The sequence below is a fragment of the Tetrao urogallus genome (genome assembly GCF_951394365.1).
Source record: "Tetrao urogallus genome assembly, chromosome: 1".
In the NCBI taxonomy this organism is placed as follows: domain Eukaryota; kingdom Metazoa; phylum Chordata; class Aves; order Galliformes; family Phasianidae; genus Tetrao; species Tetrao urogallus.
In genome coordinates this window covers 109,630,086-109,654,597 of record NC_136813.1, presented here as the reverse complement: position 1 = coordinate 109,654,597, position 24,512 = coordinate 109,630,086, and the positions used below count along the sequence as shown (strand labels likewise).

Genomic DNA, 24,512 nt, shown 5'->3' with positions numbered 1-24,512 from the left:
TTTTACCTCTCAAAAATTGGTTTCAGCAACACAGAACTGAATACTTCAGAATTCTGTGTCCCATGAATACACTGCATCCTTACAGTACTGTTGGTAACAGCTGTGCAGTTAGCACAAAGCTAGCTAGTTTGATTTTCATCTGTTTCAAGAAATATGAGAGAAACTGGGATGAGGTGACTGGAATTTGAATTAACTGTCTCTTTTCTATTTCTATCTCTAACAAAAATTGTACTTTGGCCACATCAAATAAACTGCCTTCAGCTGAAGAGTATTCTATTTCTCTCTCCAGCTTAAGATACATCAACAGCTGGCTGAAAATTCGTTGATTAAATAACTTAATTCATTAAATAACTAACACATTCAGAAGTAAACCTGATGTGTCTATACAGCAACAAGCTTGAAGAATGAAGTACAAATGTATTTGGAAATAAATTTATCTGGCACCATATACTTTGAGCTATCTATTCACCTGCTTCACTAGCAAAAACAGTGGTGGGACAAGACGTTGTACTTGTACTTACTCTGTGATTCTAGTGGTGAACTGAATGTGTATGTGGCCTCTTGTGAACATATGCAATCTTGTTTTCCATTTTTATCTGCAGAGCTAAAAGCCGTGAACTCTGTCCTACAAAAGGGTGAATACAGCTGTACTGTATTACAGCAAATTTGGCTTAATCATCAGAATTCCTTTTGCCTTACATTGAAGCTGTTTATTTTTCTCTATTTCAAAGATTTTAGAGGGCATGAATGAAAGACCTAGCACTGCCTCCCCAAGTGCTAGATAAATGAAGCATGCCATAAGAAAATATATTAGCATCATCTATTTGCGAGAACCACCTCACTTATTACTTCCAAATTATTCACAGCAGTGCTTTCATTTTCCAAATCTGGTGCCATATGTACCACCAGCCAAGATCATAATGATAATCTAACAGCGTGCAGCTTTTATTTTTGCTTTTTTTTGTTGTTTTTTGTTTTTTCTTTGGCTCCCAAACATGGAGAAATATTGGTTGTTTGGCTCAAAACCAAACATAGCTTAAAAAGGAAAAGTTTAAAAATAGATATGTTTCTTTGCAGTAGAATTAACAAGAGGCACTCCTAAGCCACAACCACAGAATGCTGTAATAACTTAGCACGGAAAGGACTTCAGCACCCTCTGCTCAAAGCAGACCTAATCAGATCGGGTTGCCCAAAGCTATATCCAGCTGAGTCTTGAAGACCTTTACAGGCATAGTTTCCAAAATGTTTCTGGGCAACCAGTATTTACCACTCTTGCAGTAAAAATAATAATAATAAATAAATTCTAATGTCTAGGTGGGATTTCCCACGTTCCAGCTTGTGCCCATTGCCTCCTGTCGTACTGCCATGCAAAGACTGTCTTGGTTTTCTTTAGGTCCTCTAGCCAAGTAGCTGTGGACAACATTAAGTCATCTTTCCCCTCACAGATTATATACAACATCATTGCTTCCAGAGACAAAATCTAAATTAACAATGAAAATGGGTGCCATATGGACCCTTAAAAACAGTAGGAAATAATTTGTTATTAAAAGTGGACAAGTTAAAAGCATCGTACATGGTTTTGTCTTTGCAAATTAAGTTCCCCAATGAAATAATGTTATTATATCAACACTGTACATTATCTTAGCAGTACTTCAGAATAAATATGCAGTCAACACTCAGTACTTTAACTTTTCAAAACACACTTAACGCAAATTTATTTGCAAAAGCAACCCAACTCATGTGCTTTCAACTTTGGCTTGAAAGATCTCTCTGCTCAGGCAGATAAGCAAACAGATGAACAAAAGCAATGCTATTCTTACCTATAAAGCTACATTTATTACACAAAGATCTACTGGGACAGCTTGAGAGATGAGTCATGAAGAAGTTTCAACACTACAATTCTTGTTGAAGTCCTAACACTATGTGTCAGTTTCTCCAATCCCCAGTCAATTGGCGCTGTTCATTTCAGTGACATTCTGCTGGTTCAAAAAACAAATTGTGGAGCAATTCTCACTTCCTTTTGAAATGCTACTTTTTTTGCTCACAGTGGCACAGTTTAATACAGAAATTACAGATATTTCCTATTTTAACTATGGTACTTAAAAGGTAGGATAAATAAATCTTGCTATTTTAAGTCTTATTATTATAGCTTACTTCTTTACTGGTAACTAAAAACTAGTAATCAATTCAGGTTGTTAAGTTGTGAAGGTGCAATAATCTAAGAATAGGGAGAATGTAATACATAGCAAAACGAAACAAAAAGCAACAATAAACAACAGCAAGAAAAAGACTTCACTGAAGAAGCTTACAGACAAATTCTGTCTAACTAGCTCCTGATATCTGGCAAATGGGGAGCTAAGAATTTTCTGAAAAGGTAAGTGCTAAAGAGGAAGCCAGCTTTGATCAGTCAATAGCAAATACAGAGCTGTAATTAAGTTTGTCTAGGAAATGTAGTAGAATAGGCTGTAGCAAGATAACTTCAAATATATATATATATATATATATATATGTATTATTCTACTATCACACTCCATTCTGCATTTTCTAGCTTCTCTTGCTGAAACAATTTTTTCAGCTAGTACGACCACAGTATAAATGGTTGGTCCTTGTACTTGCACTGTACTCAGAAATTGCATTTAACAAGGAAGAAAGCATTCAGATTGGTTTTGAATATCTCCAGAGAAGGAGAAGCCACAAGCTCTCTGTGCAGCCTCTTCCAGAGCTCTATCACCCATACAGTAAAGAAGTTCTTATGTTGCATGGAACTTCCTTATGTTCCAATTTCTGACCACTGCTCCCCTTGTTCTATCACTGGGCACCCCTGATCAGAGCCGGGCCCCATTCACTTGACTCCCACCTACTACATCTACTCCTTAGATGTGTCCAGGCTTAAATAATAAAAGTGACTAAAAGCTGCAGACTTGTCAAGGAATGTGAACTGACCTTCAGAGAGGGATACAGAGACCTAGAGTAGTGCTTTCTGCTCCAGAATAAATGCTACTTCTTGAGGGCAGAAACTCATTAGCTGCCACAGACTTCCATTGGAAGAGATGTACTGTGAGGACCTAGTGTCAGCTCCAACACTTTCAGTGCCCTTTGTCATGTCAAATTACTGTGACTTCTTCCTTCAGTTAGAATATGTGTTTAGTTATGATAATGTTAATCTAAAACATGCTCTTTTTAACAGATATAGTAGATATTTCTCAGACTAACAGAAGGAAATCTGGCAAATTTCAAATCTCAAAGCCCAGTTTTTCTACTCTTTGTCTCATGTAAGCATTCATATGGCACACCTATACTTCTTGCAACTTACCTTGCCAGTTCCTCTCCAGCACTCACTAGAGTGCAAAGCTGAGTTAAGTCACTGTAGCTTGCTATAACTTTAGGATCAGTGAAAACAGTGCAGAAGTAAAGGCAGGACTGTCAGCAATTTGAAGGTTAAATTTTTATAGATGTCATTTCTATAATCTGTTTTTGGGTTAATCATGCATTTCTTCAAATTTCCATTTCCATTATTTCACCATCTCCTTACACATTTTAGTTTAAAGGCTCCTTGCACATTTTAGTTTAAAATTAATTTTTATTGGACTAAGAACATTATCTATCCTTGTTTTTGAGGTATGAAACTGAAAAAAAATCCGGATTTAAATTTGGGATCCCATGCCAGGGGTCCAGCCCTAGTGCTTTTACCCTGCAGCCCATTTCCCTTATTTGTGAAAATCACATTGTAAACAAAACTAAAAAAAAAAAAGCACAAACTCTTGTTTGAGAATAACCAAGTGTGCAGCTCTGGTGGAAACAGGAATAAACTTCTGAAAAATTCTTTAAACAGAGGCCTGACAACCTACCTGTCTCTGACTTGTCGTATGATACTGCTCAAACCTGGTCTAGTATTAGATGTTGGTGGCCCTGCCTGTGGCAGGGGGGTTGGAGATTCATGATCCTTGAGGTCCCTTCCAACCCGGGCCATTCTGAGTGATTCTATAATTTTTCTGTTAAAACTTAGGAAATTCCACTCATTTAATTTCTCAATCTGTAAACTTATTTCTGCTTGAAGGTAAAATGTGTGTGCTAAACATTTAGCTTAAATAAAATTAATCATTGGACAATTTAACATTTTTAAAAGTTAAGGACAGAACATAACCTATCTATCACTTTTAGTGGATAGCTCTTCCTGAATGTCCTTTATGTTGAACCATTTTCAACAGTCATTATTTACAATCAGTAGCATAAAGACCACGAAAGATCTTTAGTTGTCCGTGGGAAAACAATCAAAACAAAATCTTCCACCTTTTTAATGAATCTCAAATCCTTACTTCAATTTGGATTCAATTTCAGGCACAAACTGGAACACAGGAAGTTCCATCTGAACATGAGAAAGTACTACTGTACTGAGAGAGTGACAGAGAACTAGAACAGGCTGTCCAGAGAGGTGGTAGAGTTTCCTTCTCTGGAGATATTCAACATCTTCCTGGATGCCCACCTGTGTGACCTGCTGTAGAGCACCTACTTCAGCAAGGGAGTTGGACTGGATGATATCCAGAGGTCCCTTCCAACCACTACAATTCTGTGATTCCAGATCACTTATTCATACTGGGATAGAGCTTGATTTGGACCTCATAATATGATCTCCAGAGTACTGTTCCTCTGACTTTATTCTCAGAAGTAGATGTTTGTTGTTGTTTTTTCCATACTGGCCTGGTGTGTCTTTTTCTGGGCTGATGCAACTCCACCTAGACAGAGCTGACGAGACAGTGCCTGCATCTTGCCCAAAAAAGCTGGTCTTTCCCATCTTGGCTCCTCTCCTGTCCAGGAAAATGGGTCCAAGGCATCTCCACCCAGGCTAGGCTATGAAGAAAACTGCATCTTTGCCAAAGAACCTGACAGATTCTGCATAAACTCAACAAGAAATGCAGAAGACTGTTGGGAGAAAGGAAAGGCTCCCAGCTGTTCTAGATCTAACTCCTTTTTAAGCCTTCAAGAACACTAGCTAATGCAAATTCTAAAAATATATGCATTTTTTTGGACATGACTGCATATAAAGTAGTTTTATTTAGAGCCAGTCAGATAAACAAAAACATAGGCTTTCTATAACAACTCCTTCATAGGGAAAGCTCAGCATGATATCATGAGCTTAAGTAGGTGAGGGGTTCAAATACTGTTGGTCTCACCTTGCCCATAAATTAGAAACAAAATGATAATAACGAGCATTTAAAAAACTGTGGACCTTAGTGAAACAGACTCCTTAGGAACCTGCTCCTTACTGGGATGTGCTTAGCACTACCATTGGCATCACCTATTCACTGGCAGGCAGTGTTTACCATTACCATTCCCTTAATCCATTCTTCATCTTAAAAAAAAAAATAATAATAATAATAAATGCATTTTTGAAGAATAAAAACCCAAAGGCTTAATGAAAACAGTATTTGAAGCTGCGACTGCATTTTCTTCCAGGAGAAGAGTAAAGAGATGATTTCCCCACATTACAACCCATGTTGTTATCATTCATTATTAAATGTACTGTTAATCTGCTATGTGGATTGACATAAAATGATAGAATCACTCAGGTCACAAAAGACCTTCAAGATCATCAAGTCCAACAGCAACCTAACCATACTACCCTAACTCTAACAACCCTCTGCTAAATCATGTCCCTGAGCACCACATCCAAACAGATTTTAAACACATTCAGGGATGGTGACTCAACCACCTCCCTGGGGAGCCTATTCCAGTGCTTAACAACCCTTTCTGTAAAGAATTTTTTCCTGATATCTAGCCTAAACTTACCCTGGCAAAACTTGAGGCCATTTCCCCTTGTCACCTGTCACCAGTGAGAAGACCAACGCCGCACTTACTGTAAGCACCTTTCAGATATTGGAAGAGAGCAATAAGGTCTCCCCTCAGCCTTCTTTTCCCCAGACTAAACAGCCCCAGTTCCTTCAGTCGCTCCTCTTAGGACATACTCCCCAAGCCCTTCACCAGCCTTGTTGCCCTTCTTTGGACCTGCTCCAGCATCTCCATGTCCTTTCTGTACTGAGGTGCCCAAAACTGAACACAGTACTTGAGGTGAGGCCTCACCAGTGCAGAGCACAGGGGCAGGATGACTTATCTAGTCCTGCTCACCACACCATTCCTGATACAAGCCAGGATGCCACTGGCCTTCTTGGCCACCTGGGTACACTGCTGGTTCATATTCAGCTGATTGTCCATCAGTACACCAATCAGATACATGTACTCAGATTGCAGTGAGATTCCTACAGTGCAACATTTGTTTTGAAATCTGTTCCTTAGATGTGATTACTGTGCATATCACAATACTTTTTTTTTTAGTATACACCTTTTAGGTTGATTTGCAGTGTGTTTATTCATTTGGGGATCTCTTAAAACATGAAGCAATGGAGACGAATTAAAAAAGGAATGTGAAATAACTGATAGACAGAAAGTATATTTTCTGTTGGCTTTTCATAGCTTTCTTTCATAGCTTACTTTCATCTCATGCATCAGATGTTTGTTTTTGCTTTTTTTTTTATGGCCAAGAGTGGTTTTTTAAGGGGCAATTAGTGGTTTTCAGACAGCTAGCAATGTTTGCAAACTAAAGTAAATTTAACAACAGTACGTATTGTTAATACTCAATACTATACACTAACATAAACATAAATAAACTAACATATGAGTCATAAACTAACATAAACTAACCTATGAGTCTCAGGATTGCCAACAAGGTATGCTTCCCAATTGTAAATCTGAAAACTTGCTAAGCAGTCCTTTTATGCACTGGTCTTCATGTCTAAGTGATCTATTATCACTGATTAGCCCAGTGCACAAAAACCCTTCTTTTTAAACAGAGCAGCATAGTATGACATTCTAAGTATGAACCTCAACTTGCACCAGGGGAAGTGCAGGTTTTAAGTTAGGAAATACTTTTCCAAGAGAGTGGTCAGGCTCTGGAATAGGCCACCCAGGGTGGTGGTGGAGTCACCATCCCTGGAGGTATACAAGAAACATTTAGATGTTGTACTGAGAGACATGGTTTGGTGAGAACTAGTGGTGATTGGTGGACATTTGGACTGCATGATCTTAGAGATCTTTTCCAACCTTGGTGATTCTGTGAATCAACTTTACAAGATCCAGAAGTCAAAGACTAGAGTATGTGACCCATGAAAAAAAGCCTCAGTAATTTATTTCCTATCTCTCACATATAGATATTGAAAATCCAGTAAAACGTTATCTTCACTAGATAGATAAGACTATTTACTGATAAAAGGAGAAGCACCAGGGAGAGGCAAGATCCCTCTGTCATGTAAGAACAGAAAAAAAAATCACACTACGATTGTTTGAGGAATGGCAGAAAAGAGCATCTGAGAGATGAACTGTTCAGCCTAAACTCAATTACCTGAAACACATGAAACAAATGGTCAGATCTCAGCACATAAAGAACAAGGAGAGATTCAGAAGAGCCAGCACAAATTTACCATGGCCAGGCTGTGTCTGACCAATCCTGCTATCTTCTGTAATGTTATTACTGGCTTTGTGTGCAAGGTAAAAGTAGTGCATGTCATTTTCTTTGACTTAGCAAAGTTTTAGACACAACCTCCACAAGCATCATTCCAGCCAAACCGAAGAAGGGAATGCTGCAAGGGTAGAATGTAAAGAGGATAGAAAACCGTGCTCAAAGACTAGTAGCCAGTGGTTAAAAGTCCAAAGCCCTCCCTTGATACTCTTTCCGGTTCTCAAGTAATATCCACAGCAGTACCTAAATTAATTTCAGTGGACGAAAATGTTTTTCGGTTTGCATACATTTAGCACAGAACTTGGGGTGGGCAAATAAAATAAGATGGGTTGCACTTAACGATCGGCTTCCAAATTTAACAAAGACTAACTAGTTTGAGACAATCAGAAACAGGTGCTCACCAAACTACATTCGCAAATCAACTTCAGAGAATATCAATGCAGTTAACAAGACAGACATTACTGCACTTTTGACACATCTATGCATTCAGACGTTTTGTTCCTCTGTTCAGTTTTAATATGCCAGTAAATACTCTTTTGCCTACCTCTTCAGAAACACAATCCAGTCAGTAGCCTTTATCACAAGTTCTTAAAAGAATAAAAGGTATCTAAAATCAGATACATATCAGTAGATATATATCAGTAGTAGGACATGACCTTACATGCCCTTTAAGTAACTACACTGATAGCATATGATGCTCATCACAAATTTCTGTACGTATTTCCAAGTGAGAAGGAAGTACAAATCATTACAAAGTGATGTAATTATCTATTTCTATTAGAAACAGCTAGAAAGGGAAAAGTACAATTTGTCTGTTACATTGAAATTGTGTTTCTAGAGACCAGATCCATGGCAGCACAAGACATTTAACAATCCTTAAATGTATACAATTTTATAAAAATATCCTTCCTACTTTAGTACTGTTTAATGGGACTTATTTTCTATTTATAAATTGCTCATAATGCCGTGCAAAACTGAAATAAGCCTCTATAATTGCATGTAGCAAATGATGAAAACTGAAAGGTATCATACATTCTCAGAAGTCATGATGGCTTTTAAATTCCAACACTGCAATCATCACATGATCATGCTAAGCATCTGAATTCTCTGCTTGAATTCTTATAGTATGCAAGATATGCAGGACTTCAAATAGTGCAAATATTAATTGCTTTGGATATGTAGTTGACAATTGCATTTGCAATATTCTGTGTTTTAACACTGCAGTAATTCCCCTATTTTTCAGAGGCAGGCAGCTGATAAAGCAATTAAATATCTGAAGCATGTGTTGTAAGTGTAGGTTTTGCTGTATATCACATGCTAAACTTCAAAAGAGTTATAAAACTTTATCAGTTACCAAAAACAATAATCAAACATTAAATGCTAGTAATGCTTTGAGGGCTGTAATTTGTTCTTCTCAATTCTATGAGCAAAGCTTTTAACAATTTATTTCCTTTTAGTTGAGAAACTTCTAGACACGTACACACAGTAATACTAATAATAATGCACACGCTCAGAATTTCCAACAGAGTAGTGATAATAGAGTTTAAAAAGTGTTCACTTCTGCTCTGCATCTCCAAACCAAACACTCTCACACATCATAGACACTAGCTGAATACAGCTGAGTCCTATAAGGACCGATTCCAAATGCATACTGTTTTTTCCAGATGGAAAATGTATCTCATCTTGCACCACTAGATGAGGTGAATTTCAAGACTGATGATCTGGCTTCTTGTTAAAAAACAAAACAAAACACACAAAAAACCCCACACCCAACAAATTAAGAAAGACCACAGGTGATTTTCTTCTTCTACAGTTATGCATTCTGAGTTTGCAGTGACAGGAAAGCTTCTACAGCTCAAGAAAATGTCTCCAGAAAGAAGCACAGATTTCCTCTATGTTTTTGAGTGTGAGGACAGAAATCACTAATAAGAAAAATAAATATGATTTTTGGGGCTGGATATGGGCATATACACATATGCTTAGAACCATCAGCGAGGGAATTTGTGCATTACTTTACATTTTTACTTGTACTTCACTCAGAAATGTATTCAATTGTTTGTGGCAAATTTATGTCTCTTTCATCACTGATCTTGAAACTCAGTGCAGAGTAGACTACATTAATTCCCAAGGAATATTCTCTGATTTAAGAGCTTATAAAGCACGTACATAATGTTTCATGACTTTACAGAGCAGAGGTTTTAAAATGCAAGATCCCATGACACTTTCGCTCGACATCTAACAAATGGTTTAAACTCTACAAAAGCAAATTTAAAAAAAAAACAAAAAACATAAAAACACTTACAAACCTAAAAAAGCCAGGCCATAGGAAAAAAAAACAACACAAAACAAGAAATATTCACAGTTCCTGAGATCTCTAAACTGAAACTGAGCACAACTAACAGCATCTATTTCCTTTGATTGAGCTTCTATATTTTCTCCTCAGCCTTAATACTACGAATGACCTTACATGCCCTTTAAGTAACTACACTGATAGCATATGATGCTCATCACAAATTTCTGCACATATTTCCAAGTGACAAGGAAGTACAATATCCATTATGTTATTTAGAAGCTTTGTTCTCTAAGAACTCTTGCACTAACAACATACTAATGCTTTTACCAACTGCTTTTTCAGCTGGAACTAAGCAATCCAGAAAGAATGATAAAAGCCTAGAAGATTACAGCAAATAGTTTTTATTGCAATATATTTACCAAAAGTGACCTAGACAAGCCCAAAGAAATGCTGAAGGGAACACAGAATCTCAGGGATTGGAAGAGACTTTAAGGCATCATGACATCCCTGCTAAAGCAGTTCCCTACAGTAGGTCACACAGGTGGGCATCCAGACAGGTCTTCTCCATAGAATGAGTCTCCAACACCTCTCTTGGCAACCTGTTCCAGTGCTCTGGTCACTCTTATCATAAAAAAGTTTTGCATGTCTGTATGGAGCTTCCTATGTTCAAGTTTTAGGCCATTACTCCTTGTCCTATCACTGTGCACCACTGAAAAGAGCCTGGCCTCATCCATATGCCTTCCATCTCCCTTTAGATATTTATAAATATTAATCAGGTTCTCCCCTCTAGTCTTCTTTTACAGAGGCTGAATAGACCCAGTTTACTCAGCTTTTCCCTATATGGAGGTGCTCCAGGCCCTTTATCATCCTTGTCTCCCTTTGCTGGTCTTCCAGGAGATCCTGTCTTTTTTGAACTGGGGAGCCCAGAACTGGACACAGTATTCGAAATGTGGCCTCATCAGGACAGAGTAGAAGGAAAGGACCACCTCCCTCAACCTGCTGACCATGCTCTTTTTAATGCATCCCAGGATACCACTGGCCTTCTTGGCCACAAGGGCACACTGCTGGCACCTCGCCATGATGCCCAAGTCCTCCACAAAGCTCCTCTCCAGCAGGTCAGCCCCAAACCTGTACTGATACATGCAGTTATTCTTCCACAGGTTAAAGACTCTTCATTTACTCTTTTTAAATCTCATCAGGTTCCTCTCTGCAGTGTTTATGCTTATAATTTTTTCATAGCATAGCTAAAAGCAAGTAATGAGCTACCTGCATGTTGCAATATCACTGTCAAGTTCACAAAAGAAAGCGTCTGCTGTTTAGCTTTATGACAAAGATGGAGACTTGATGGCAGCTCAATCCCCTCCCCTTAGACAGTTCTTAATCACCCTGAGAGAATCATGCTTCTTATACTCAAATGAAGCCAATTCTCTAACCATATAACTCGTATGCACAAGCATACACTGCTCTATAAATAAAGAACAGTACAGTGCCACTTAATCCACCCTCCTCAGTGTTTGCGTGAGCCAAAGATAATGGAACTCAGTCAAATTTTCCTGGTCAAACAATAGTTTTCTTCCTTTTTTTTTTTGCATCCCACCACTCAAATTCTTATTAATTTTCAGACTATTTCACCCATGCCTTTTATTTTCGGCATATGCTTGGACATGTTGTGCAGACACATTGAGATTTAAAAAGAAAACTGATAAGTGATATGGCCTGAAGTCTTACATTTTTTTCATTGTGCATCTCTCTTGTTCATGTACAAGCTTGAACTGTGGTAATGACAGAATCATTTTGAAGTCAGAAAAACAACATTTCAGTTTTACATATAGCTTTACGTATTTGTCGTTGAACAAAGCATAACTCTGTGTGTTCTAAAATGTTTCCAGTCTTATGCATCATAGAAAGAAAAATTAACATGAATAATAAATGTAGAGCAGTGGCAAGGAGCTGACAAAAGGAGATTTTTTTTCCTCTGTTCAAGCTCAAAAATAACATTATCCCACACACACTTCAGTACACTAAAATTGGCCAGGCTCCCAAAGCATTAATTATGTAGACTCATACCAAGAACTCTGTGCTGCTTATAGATTTATGAACTGATGCCACAACTGGTTTTGATGGGAGAGAATACTACAGCTTCTACTACAGCTTCACTGCTTCATTGAATTATGCTTTTCCTGAGCAGATTTCAAGAATAATGTGAAACACTAGTAGTACACAAAAAAAAAAGCAGAAGTAACACTACAAATTCCCTCGCACTTTAAGAATCCACTTTGCCATTAGCTCTCTGGCTTGAACGAGGCCCTGCGTGCCCAATTTTAGCATAGCTAGCACCTCCAGAAGCTAGCATCCCAACTCTTTACTTTTATTTTTTTCCAGTAACTCTGAAGTAGTGAAGATTCTGAGTTGACGTTCCTACTGTAACCATCCTTATGTAACCCAGCTTGTATATCCTCTAATTTTGGTTACATCACTTTGGTTAGGCAATGAGCACAAAAACACTGATTTCTGGTGGCCAAAGTATAATCGCAACTTCATCAGCAGTAGAAATCCAGCTGATGGTTCAAAAGCTTGACCTGTTCTTACTTTGCCATATCTCACACTGATTTGCTCAAGTGGAAAGGCTTAGGATTGATCTGGTCAAAGTGTAATGACCTGATCAGTACATTTTGAGGGACTGGTCTGGTCCTCTCCCATACAAAGGCTTCATTCTTGCCAGGAGTCATTTTTATGAACACTATCCTCAAAACACAATAAGATAGATAATAATTTCCTAAAGCATACTCATAGAACATACACCTAGCCTATTTTACAGAAAACCTAGTTTCTAAGCAATGGCATTTGACCTAGGGCGTGCCAGGCAAGCATGGGTAGAATCCGATCTGTTTCTGGCTGCCCTCTTTCACTATGGACTGGACTCTTTTCCTTACAGTATCCTGTTTATAGCCACTGCCTTTTCAGAACACAGATATCTGTCTTTCTTCATAGAAAGACACTGTTTTGCAGTCTATGCCAGGGAGCATCTTAGACCATCTCCCACAAAAAGACAAAGTTTATAACATTCCACACCAGCAGATGTATTCAGTTCACCACCACTTTCAAGTCTGCACTTGAATTTCCCCAAGGAAAAGAAATCCACTAGGACCTGCACGAACAGTTCTGACTGGCAGGTTACTGCTAGCCATTTGTTCCCCCTGGAGCAGACAGCTTTCTGTTTCCACATGCAATGTGTAGAACACGCTTGGTAAGACCAAACGCTCCAAAGCATCAGACCCAGGGACTGTCCATAGCACCAGCTCTCAACAGATATGTAGACTGACATGTGTATCCACTGCATCCACAGATGGGTCTGGCCAAACAGCAGCAGTATCATCTAGCTTACAGACCTTCCTCAAGTGAGTCAAATAGATTGCACTGTTCAAATGGCTAGATACAAAAGATGGCATGAAAAGTACATTGAAAAGTAATAGTCTGAAAGAGATACTTGGGAATTTGAAAATCAAAGTGAAGAAGTGGACGATTATACAGATCACCCAGCAGTGAGATCATTTTAGAGGCCTTCAGATGTTCTGGAATTTAATCCTGGCAGAACCCACCCACATCTGTTACTGTCATGTCACTGCCAGAGCTAGCATAAAAATGGAAATCTGGTATTACAGATTATCTTTGGACTTGGCAGTCTGACACTCAGCACCAAGTTTTGATATATTTTCATGCAATCTTAGAACAGAACTGTCTTTATGATAAGCTATCTTTGATTGAATGAACAGCTACAATGCCAGAATTCTTAAGGGTTGTTTTCACTTTCAACAAAGGAGGAGACAAATTTGCCATGACATCTCTACTGACTGAAAACCCTAGTTACTCAGTCACACCAGATATAGGATTCCTTTGGGATTTCTCAAATGACTTTGTCATGATGCACCATTAAACAAAACAGAACTATTTCACACAAACCTGATTATGGGTACATGCATCACTAGAAAGAGAATTTGGCAATGAAATTGATTCCACCATTTCTTATAGTGTAGTAGGGACCCTGGAACCTCAGTTCAGCAGGTTGTGATTTGGAGAATAAAGAGATGCAGTGGAATTTAGGCTTGCTTATCATCGCACATCATTATCCCTCTTAATAGAATACTACCACTCATCTTAAAAATAACCAAAGATCAAAATATTTGGCATTTCTCTTTCCAGACATTAAAATAAATAGACAAATAAAAGGAAATCAGTTGTTTTGTCCAAACTGATTCTTTTTCATTACAGTATGTTTTCTGAAGGCTGAAGCATTGTGTATTTTGAAAAACAGTCCCCACAACATTTTGTAAACTGTGGGGAAATAAACATATGAGAAGCACGTCTTTTCACTCTTCTTGAAATATTTTGACATGACACCTTCTTCATATGTTCAAATAAATACATTTCAATCTTTTTCCTACTTTACATTTTCTGTTCTTTTACCCTACAGCTACCAGAGGGGTGCTGTTTAGTTGCATGTGGCACAAAAGTTTAAAGATTAACTTGGCTGTTGTAGTACAGTGACTATGATGCATTGTAATAACTCAACGTTGTTTTAACTACTTGACACCAGTAAGTAAAAACACATGCTGTTCAATCTCTGGTTAGGAAGAAGTATTACATAACATAGCACAGGCAACAAATTTAGCAGTGAATTAAATTAGCCCATTCCTTTCATAAGTGTCAATGGTAAGTTTGGAATTGTAGTGTAAATGCCATGTTCTCGCAAAGGGATATCAGTTATACTTTCCATAACCAATAGCTAAAATTTGGTTTTATCTGCAATAGTTTCTAACATTTCTCTATACTTACCGAACAAAAAGATAAATTAAAACTACTATTTTCTCCACTTATCCCCACAGATGCCAACTGCAGAAACAAGAAAGTTTGAGATCTGGTTTTCCCTGTGTAGGTCTGTAAATCAGGATTTTTCACATGGTCGCGGGAGACATCTCAAGTATATTCCTTTCCTCCTTAGAAGGCAGCAACAAGGAATTAAGGTGAATTAAGGTTTCCCTAGTGTTTCCTGGAAAGCAGAACAGGACATGCCTGACTCCTGGAAAGTGGAACAAGGATGGGCCTGAATTCCAGTCTACCTGATGACTAATTCAAATAGTAGGAAAGCCACAAGGTCAGAAACACAGCAAAATAAATAAATGAATAACATTTCTTTTTTGAAAAAGTTTTAAAGTTAGAAGTTTATAAAAAGGGCTCAACTCCAAATTCTTTTCAGCTCTAACAAAGGAAAACAGAACATGAAAATATACAAAAACTATCAGAAACAGATTATAGTGAAAAAGTGCAGTTCTATGCACATCTGTGTTGTAACTGGAAAGTCAACTGGTGAAGTCAAAACCATGAAATGCTGTTTTACCAAACACTAAGAACTTGTTCCACCACTGTTGCCTTAAACAACATCTGTATTGGGTCCAGCTGGAATAATACCAGTGAAACACAGTTTACAAGGCAGTACAGACTTGTGGATTATGTCCTTTAACTTGTTTATTCTTGATTCTGTGGCTTTGCTTTTTTTCATCTCCCTCTCAAATTCAGGATGCTGTCTTACTAATTCATCCTCTAAAGGTAAGGCTTTTTCTTTGCATCAGTTCCTGTCTAGAAAGGCCACACTGTCTTCACCAGGGATGGAACATTAATGCTTCATGGAATCATAAAAATCAGAGAAAGTATGACAAATAATAACTCTGACACCTATGCACCACAACTGTTTCCTCTTATGAATCATTTGCATCAGTAAAATATTCCAAGTATAACAGTGCTGAAGTGAAGCATTACACATTGGATAGCACTGGCTTAGTGGAAAAAAGAAGAGATAACATCAAGTAAAAAATGCCCAAGCCTCTCTCCTTTCTGATGAAACAAAAAACTCTAGAAGCTAGGTATAGCTGAAGGAGCAGTGGCTCAAATACTTGACAGAAGAAGGTACCTAAAATACCAGCATTTCCTGCTCTGAGATTTTGTGACCCCACACATAGATAGCACTTGCGGACTACAGAACTTTTTCAGCAACTGAAAAACAAACATAACAGTAAAGAAGGTATTGCTTTTATGGCAAAACATAATTCCAACCAACTTTTTCTTTTTAATTAAACCTGTGTTTACACAATATATGTATATACTGCAAAATCTTACAATAGCCAAGAGTCTGACACAAAGTTGGGACACAGCTTATAACCAACTCATCATTTGTTCTTTGGTACAGTGAATGTGGCGAAAAATTACCAGACAAATAATGTTCATCTGTACTGATGCCACTATAACATAACCAGAAAATACACATAGGCCTGTTTTCTACATAAATAAAACTACAGAACATATAGAAGCATCGTGAAGTTTCTGTGGGACATCTGCACCAAGTGCAGGAAGGGAGGCTGCACAGAGCAGAGTGCAATAACCCTTCTACACAGCTAGCAGTGGTGGAGCTGATATACCCCAGGGTTGGCCCTTAGGGCTGCCAGGGCATGCTGCTGAATCACACTCAACTTGCCAACAGCCAGAGCCCCCAGTTTCCTTTGTATGAGGTTGTTCTTCAGCCTCATGTCCCCTGTTTGTGCATGGATCCAGGGTTGCCCAGTGCAGAATCCAGTGCCCAGGTGCAGAATTCAGCACTTGCTCTTGTTGACTTTCACATGATTGTTGATTGCCCAGCCCTCTGAGTCAAAGTAGTTAAAATAATTTATTGGTAAAGAACATTTGAGAACAGCAACAACACTTTCTTTGTCATTCTACACAAATCAATGCTTGTGGAGGTGAAAGCTAAAACACATATATTTGGTGTAGTGAACCACATGTGTTCTAGCTTCCTGAACAGCACATCCATACAAAACCTCTGCAATAGTTCTGAAAGTCACTGACATCTGAAGGGTGTATTGGCACTGTTCCTTTGCAGCTGCGGGAGGCAAGATGTTCTTTCCACCTTCTATCACTAAAAGGAAATCCCAGTCCACAAGACCAGGGATCTCCTGGAGAGATGAATTGAGCACACGAATTCCAAAGCAATATTAAGAATGAAAAGAGAACTTGTTCACGAGTCTGTACATAATCACAAAGCAAAATCAGTTAGATTATTCTCCCTCAAGTTATCAAGTTGACTCCACTGGTCCCTGTGGAGGCTCAATTAAGTAGCTTGCAACTTGAAGAGGAAAGCAGCTCAGTGGATTTTATAGAATACTACCACTCATTCTAAAACTACCTAAAGACCGAAAGATACTCTTTGATTAGGAAAACATTCTGTATGTTCTGCCAAACAGAAGAGCGTTGTAGACAAAGACAATTCTTTGCACATTTTCAGACAACAGGTAAGTACTAAAATACTTTTTTCAACAGTCTAATGTAAATACTAATCCGCGATGTTGCGAAAAAAAAAAAAAGTTGATATTTTAACACTGCAATGGGAGAACCTTTAGAATCATAGAATCAGAAAGTCATTTGAGTTGGAAGGGACCTTAAAGGTCATCTAGTCCATCTCCCCTGCAATGAACAGGGATACCTACAGCTAGACCAAGTTGCTCATCCCCCTCAAGCCTTGCCTTCAATGTCCCCAAGGATGTGGCATTCACCGCCTTTCTGGGCACTCTGTGCCAGTACCTCACCACCCTTTCAAGAACTATTTCACTGACATGAAATGAAGTTTCCACCTGCAGCTGTATGCATTTGGCAAGCAGAGCTTCACTTCTGCAATGTTATTTTAGGACAGTAAAAAAAAAAAAAAAATGTATCCCAGAATTAATCTTACACTGACTGCAGAGGATCAGTAACTTTGTCTGAAATTCACAGTAAATTTAAAGCAATCATTCTATGTTAGTGAGCAGAATATCAAGTGAAACAGTTTAAAATGACAAATACCAGAAAATTTTCTTCCTTCAAAATTGATAATACATAGAATGTTCCTCTCTGTCCAGTGCAATTTTCTGCTATGAGAACTGCTACAGTAATTTACTTATAGAAGGCTTTTTGGTTAAAGCTCATATCTTGCAGTCTATTCAACATGAATGAGAACAGTATTATCAACTGCTTGCAGTTGATACTCCACAGCATCAACTGCTCGCAGTTCATTACTCCACATGAACAGTATGCAGAAAACTCCACACTGAGTCCAGAAGATGAGCTTAAAAAAAAGTAGTAACTTTCAGAAGAGCACCAAAAGAAAAAAAAGAAAACCTAAAAAATAAAGGATGGGAGGAGCAGGGGCTTGAAAATCATAGAATCATAAAATGGCCTGGGTTGAAAAGGACCACAATGATCATCTAGTTTCAACCCCCCTGCTATGTGCAGAGTTGCCAACCCTAGACCAGGCTGCCCAGTGCCACATCCAGCCTCTCTCTCCCCCATTCACCTCTCCCCAAAATTTTTAGGTTCCCCACCAGTGAATCAGAATTTCATAGGAAGCCCCAAAAGTGCTGATTTCTTACTGAATATTGTCATAAGGAACTAAACCATTTCTTCCTTTTTTAACTGTTCCTGGTTGCAGCATATTGCAGATGTAAAATCCATTACAAAGCACAGCGCACTCAGGCAAGCACATCTACAAAGCAAGAGCAATACGTGCAGTACAGAAACAGTTGTGAAAGTGCTGCTTAATGCCAAAGTACTACAAAGTGCTTTACGATCTAGATACAAAAATATTTCATTTTATGCAAAGACTGTTCTTTCTGCAGCATTAAGTACTAGTAAAAAGACAACACTGCATAGATTACATTAGCAAAGAAGATAAAGGATTCCTACCATTTATGTAAACCTATTGTACCTCCAGACTCCAGGAGAGAGGAAGAGTTAAATATTCTCAAAGGTCGGGGAATATATTTTTCTTGTGGAAAGAACAGTTTGAAATGTAATTGTTTTTAATAATCATGTTTTTCTCTCTCAAAATGCATGCAGTCTGACCTATAAAAGTAATTTCCTAACCAAATGCTAATGGTAGATAGAAATGGAAAGCATAAAAGTTATTTTGAGACAGAGCTGAAATCATCTGCCAGCAGCACAGAGTGCTTTCTTAAGTCACATTTTCTTTAAGATCCTACATCAGAAACCTTCACAACGCTGTTCAAATCACGATAAATAGAGTTATACTGTTTCACAGTACTTGTCATAGTCACAAGATTAAATAAAAGCATTTCTAATTGTTTTATTCAGGAGCTCTAAAGTAACTCTCTGGTGCTTGGACCTTGGACCCTGTTGACTGATCTTCTTTTATCTTTTTAGTTATCTCAATCTTTCCTATCTTGTTGAAAGCAAATTTCCATGGAGAACACAAGCATTAGAAACAAACAAACAAAAACCCAACAGCAGAAGAAAAACAAATGAAACCCCAGAAAGTTGTCATAGTTACTTGCCTCTGGGCAATTTCTGAGCACTTCCCAGGTTTACTGCAATATATCCACAGAAAAGGAGAAGGACCAATCTTGGCATCATGGTTATAAACCCAAGCTCACACCGTGAATGATTCTGACAGGTATCACACCAAAGTACTGCAGCTGCATTTAAGGGAACGGTTCTCTCTGTGACAAGAGGCAGCAACACTTTGACACAAGCGTAGTTCACACAGTGGGAGGAGACAGGATGACATCATTCACTCCCACTGGAAAAGGAGAATTAGCAGTAAGAAAAAAAAAAAAAAAAAAAAAGATTATCAGGCTCCCCCTACAATCATCTTGTGCTTTTTTTTTTTTTTTCCACAGGATCCCTCCACCTCATAGGACAGATTCTTGACTGGTCATTTAAATTTCACACAAATAAAATCAGACGTTTCAAAACCTTCATTAACTGAAAACTGTTCCATGAAATATTTTCACTGCTTTATCCAAGAAAGCTGGACTTAACCTGCAAAATTAGCATTCACGCTGCTCAGACATCTGCTGTTCTATTGAACTCAACATTTCTGCAATTTCAAGATTTTGCTTAGGATTTCTAGACTTGGCTTTCCTTCATGCAAAATTTATACCACTTACGCTTGACTTGACATTATAAATAGGCAAGATAAATATTTATTCAGTGAAAGATTTGTGTTTTCAAAACTAAACATTCTTTTTCTTTTTTTTAATACATGATTTTGTCACTTTGTACACGGCTGTTGAGTCACTGGGAAGAATACTCAGTAAAAGCAGAAAGGCAATGCATCTGCCAGAGGTCAGACCCTCTCATTAACTATATAATTGTAAATGTAAAAAAAATACCATTAGTTAATTCCACTAAAATCTATTTCACTCCACAATGAGCCAAATAGGCATAATATTTGGTCTTTCCCATAACTAAGAGGGTGGAAAGAAAAGGGTGGAGCAAAATAAAAAGATTACAAATGAATAAGGAAGAATTTGGTCTCTGCATAAGGAAAAGCAGAGCCAAAGAGGTTACACTTATTAAACTAAACAGTGATCTCTCTCTCTCTGCTCCCTGTCATTGCTCTTCCTCATCAAAAACAAGAAAATATTTTTCTGATTTACTAATTCAAATCTGGGAATAGTGAGTTGAAAGTCAACATTATAGGCAGACCCCTATGGAAATTTCCATACACCATTAACACAAGGGTCTTTGTGAGGATATAGACTCTGAAAGTGGGTTGTTTTATATGAGTGCTAAGAATAGATAAATGCAGCAGCTACAATTTGGATGAGATGTAAAGATATTAAAAAGGACATGGGGATGTATGTTGGCAGTGTCCAAAAACACTGACCACACCTGGTGACCAAAGTGTTCCAAGTGACAGAAAGCTGGATACACATAGCAAATTGGTTGTAGTCCTTTTTCCTTTTTTTTTTTTTTTTTTTTAAAAATAAAATGCTTTTTAAAGAAATGTTCCATGAAGCATATCCTGTTTCTTCCATTTCAAAATTAAAAAAGAAAACTGATTGTTTGACGGAGTAGTTTCTTAAGAGAAGGGATGGGAAAATTAATTCTGGATCACACACAGCTATCTTTTTAGTATGGCAAAGCGGACTCTATTGGCTTGTCTCATGGCCAACTAACTCTCCTTTTAAAGATCACAGAACACCTTTCAACTAACTAAACAAAGGCCAGTTTCAATTCAGGAAAATCTCAGAGAAACATACTTCTATTTGGCTATCTAACAACACAGATTTTATTCCATTTTACAGAGATAAATAAACTCCCATTCCTGCTATCATAACCACTTGCTTCCCTGCTGCCAGTTCCACCTTTCCTCTTCCTTCTATGCACTATCCAAACAATTCTTCTTTGTTTGGTGTGCCAAATACTTAACCTTCCCCTTGAAAGTCTGGCAGACTCCAGGCCTCTTCCTCTCTGATCATTCCTGTAGATAATAGCTCAGGTCAGCCCAGAATTTAAAGAACCATATCACAATGCATTTCCTTCCATCTTATCAAGTACATGTTTCATCAGAGGCAATTATATATTGATAAGTAGATGCAAGCATAAATTTATGTCAAACATACTCTGAGAGTCCGAACTCACTAGTACAACATTCTCTTTTTCCAGTATGCTCCCTCCATCTGTATCATCCATGTAATAAGTGATTTTGTACACTACTTTTCTTATAGGACTGGCCTTTTGTAGGAAACAAATGGAAAAAACACACCTATTTCTGCTTTCCTCTTTCCTAAATCTTTCTGCAGTTCACTGAATGCTGCATGCTACAGTGAAAGAACCACCACAGGAACAGAATGAGTTCCTGGGTTCAGGTATTGCATTTCTCTTCTTGTTGGAGAGCTGCTCCACAATCTGCATTTAAACAGAGGCAGTCTCTGGTTTCATTTCACAGAAACAAAATTTGTACATCACACTTCACAACAGAAATTATCTAACACAGAAGTTCCTCAGGATTCTCTCATCCACACAATCCTGAAATTAAATTACCCATTTTTGACTCCTACAATCGCATCAGGAGAGGATTAAATGCAGGAGGCTCAGTTCATGATAGTTTTGTGCTGATAAACCTTAGCAAAAAGGCAAGAAAAATGAGGTAAGAACAGTTATGAAAAGTCTCAGATCACATTTGTTCAGGAAAAGTAATGTGAAAGGCAAAAGATTTGGCCCCCTAACAGCTCCTCCTCTTCAGCACCACATTAATGCTTAAGTAACAAAGACAAATACTCAAAAGTTTACTTGCTTACCTCAGCTTTCACTGGGTCTCTCTGGGGCAGATATCAAAAACAGAGATTCCAACAAGATGGTATCACTGCTAGTCTGGGAGCAGAACAGAGCTTTTCGAGTTCTATTTTAATAGTTCCCAGACCAGCGATTATAGTAAAAACAAGACTAAAGGAAGGAAAAGAGAAAGGTGGGGGAACAGGGGCTGGGGAGAGCAGGAGATGGGATTTTACATTTTGTTTCCAAATACAAATATTTCTTTGTTGAAATTTGGGCTCAGTTCTGTTTCATCTATCAGCCCTGATTATTTTGACAAGCCAAAGCCGAGGTGACTCAACTCCTTACTTTTCTAATCTAAAACAGGGCAAATGTGTAAAACAACCTTAAAAAATGAAATCCTCTCTTCCTTCTGTAAAGCACAGTAATAGAGCATTGAGTTCACTAGGTGTAAAAGCTTACTTTTTGCACACTTGATCCATCTTCATCACAGTAAGGTGTGTGTATACCATATCCTCCACCAGTGTTGTCAATTGAGAAATGCCTTTGTCATACAATATGCTATGTAAATGTTAATTATTATAATCATTTTCTTGCACATGACTCAATTATTGGTCTCCTTTTCTTACAAATGTCATAGGACCTACAGAAAAAGAAAGACACCAAAGAGTATTCTTACAGAGGTGTTGCACGAAAGGAAAAAGAAAATCATTCCTCTTCTGAGAGGATACAATTAGCTTTTCTTCCGCATCCTTCTTTTCTTACTAGCAGGCGCAAATTTTTGAACTCTCATGTTAACACAAGTACTTCATAGCTTGCTGTTGGTCAAAAGTGAGGTGAGATGTACTCCTATTTAACAGCATATTTATGACACTGTCAGTGGATTATTGCATCCTCATCCCAAACTGAGTTTCACATCTCAAAATTAGTGAAATCAGAGACAAAGTTGAATGGAGGAAAAATAGTCAAAAGGCATGAGCAGAATGAGAGCAGGGCTCTCGTGACCATTTATTCTATCGTTTATCAACTGTTCCAGCATTCACTCATTTGACGCTTGTAATCTCAGACAGTGACTCATCTTTACTAGCAGGCTGTGTGTTTCTCCAAAGTTCTGCATGACATGGAGTGAGGTAACAAAGCATTTTTTATTTTCTCAATGAGTTTATTGTTTTATCTTGATGCATTCTTCGTTACTCAACACAGTTTGCTTGGTGCTGCACTTTCTCCTACGTTATCATTACTCAGTACATAAAGATGGAGAATCAGTGTAATCCCAGATTTTCGACTCCACCCTGATCTCAGTATTTTTGCCTTATTTTACTTGGGCTTTATTTTGTCTTTTAATAATTATTTCTTAGTATTCCAAAACTCTGTAATTACCTGTGATTTTGTGTGTTTTCTGTCACGTTATATATTGCATTGCTATCTTTTAAAGGAGCCCAGGACCATGCTGACCTGCTGTGTTGTCAGAGCTCACTGCTGGCTTCAGTGCATCTTGCTATCCACCAAGATCCCCAGATCCTTTCCAGCAGAGCTCCTCCACAACCAGTCAGATCCCAGCCTATGTCATTGGAGGGATTCTTCCCACTCAAGTGCAAGACTTTGCAGTTGAGCTTGCCGAATTTTCTAAGATTCCTGTTGGCCCATTTCTCTAGTATGTCTAGGTTGCTCTGGATGAAAGCACTGCCCTCAAGAGTATTACCATGTTGTCCCAATTTTGTGTCCCTTGAAAATTTGACAAGAGTCCAGTTATCACCTCCAGGTCACTGACAAAAAAGTTACTAGACAGGTCCTAAGATGTGGTACTCCCCATTTTATCAGCATTCAGGTAGAGCACAATCCATTAACCACAGCTTTCTGATGTCAATCATACAACCACTCACCTAACTAGCTGATCACACTTTGTATGAACTGAAAATATACAGAAGTATATCCTGTAAAACACATTCTGTCTGTGCTATAATGATTTTGAAACACTACTGAGAAGACAACTTCTTTGAACAAGTACTCAATACATATAAATACTTACCTAAAGGGCTCCTTCTGTGAAGTCTTCTTCATTGCTGATACAACTTAACAGAAATAAACTGACTAACCTTATCTTATACAACACCTGCAGCAAAACCCAGCCCATCCTTTCAAGCACTGTATAGTTACTGAGTACTGCAAGACATCGCTGCCTGAAGAAAGCTATTTTCATATTAGAAGATAATCATCAACATATTTGTGCCACTTGAGACAGTTAACACAAATGCAGCCTTTCCATTAATGGAATGTCTCCTCTGCAACATTTGTCCCAAATGCGTCCTGTCCATATCTCTATTTCCACCATATCTTTAAATGCTTTAAATACTTATTTTTTGCATAAACAGTATCTGTCTGTACTAAAACGCAGGCAAATGCAAAGAGCAAAAGACATAAAGGCATGCAACAATAACAAACTCCTCCAACACAATAACTGCATGAATCAAAATGGATCTCAAACTTACATTTTCTTGGAATTAGACTGAATTTAGGATAGCCTAAGTAATTCTGGATTACAATTAAGTGACTCAAAACAAGCTTAGAAATCTCAGTATCACAACTGTAATGATTGAAAAAGACCTTTGG

General features: G+C 38.0%; 1 protein-coding gene across 1 annotated transcript in view; it reads right to left on the bottom strand.

The window, feature by feature from the left end:
• Positions 1–19,253, bottom strand: part of ABI3BP (ABI family member 3 binding protein) — a gene marked incomplete at both ends in the record, with an annotated part of 128,690 nt that extends 109,437 nt beyond the window's left edge. The window contains one exon of the mRNA XM_079548626.1: positions 19,175–19,253. Coding sequence (XP_079404752.1) covers positions 19,175–19,253 — 79 coding nt within the window. The remainder of the gene's footprint in view (positions 1–19,174) is intronic.
• Between the last annotated feature and the right edge of the window lie 5,259 nt (positions 19,254–24,512).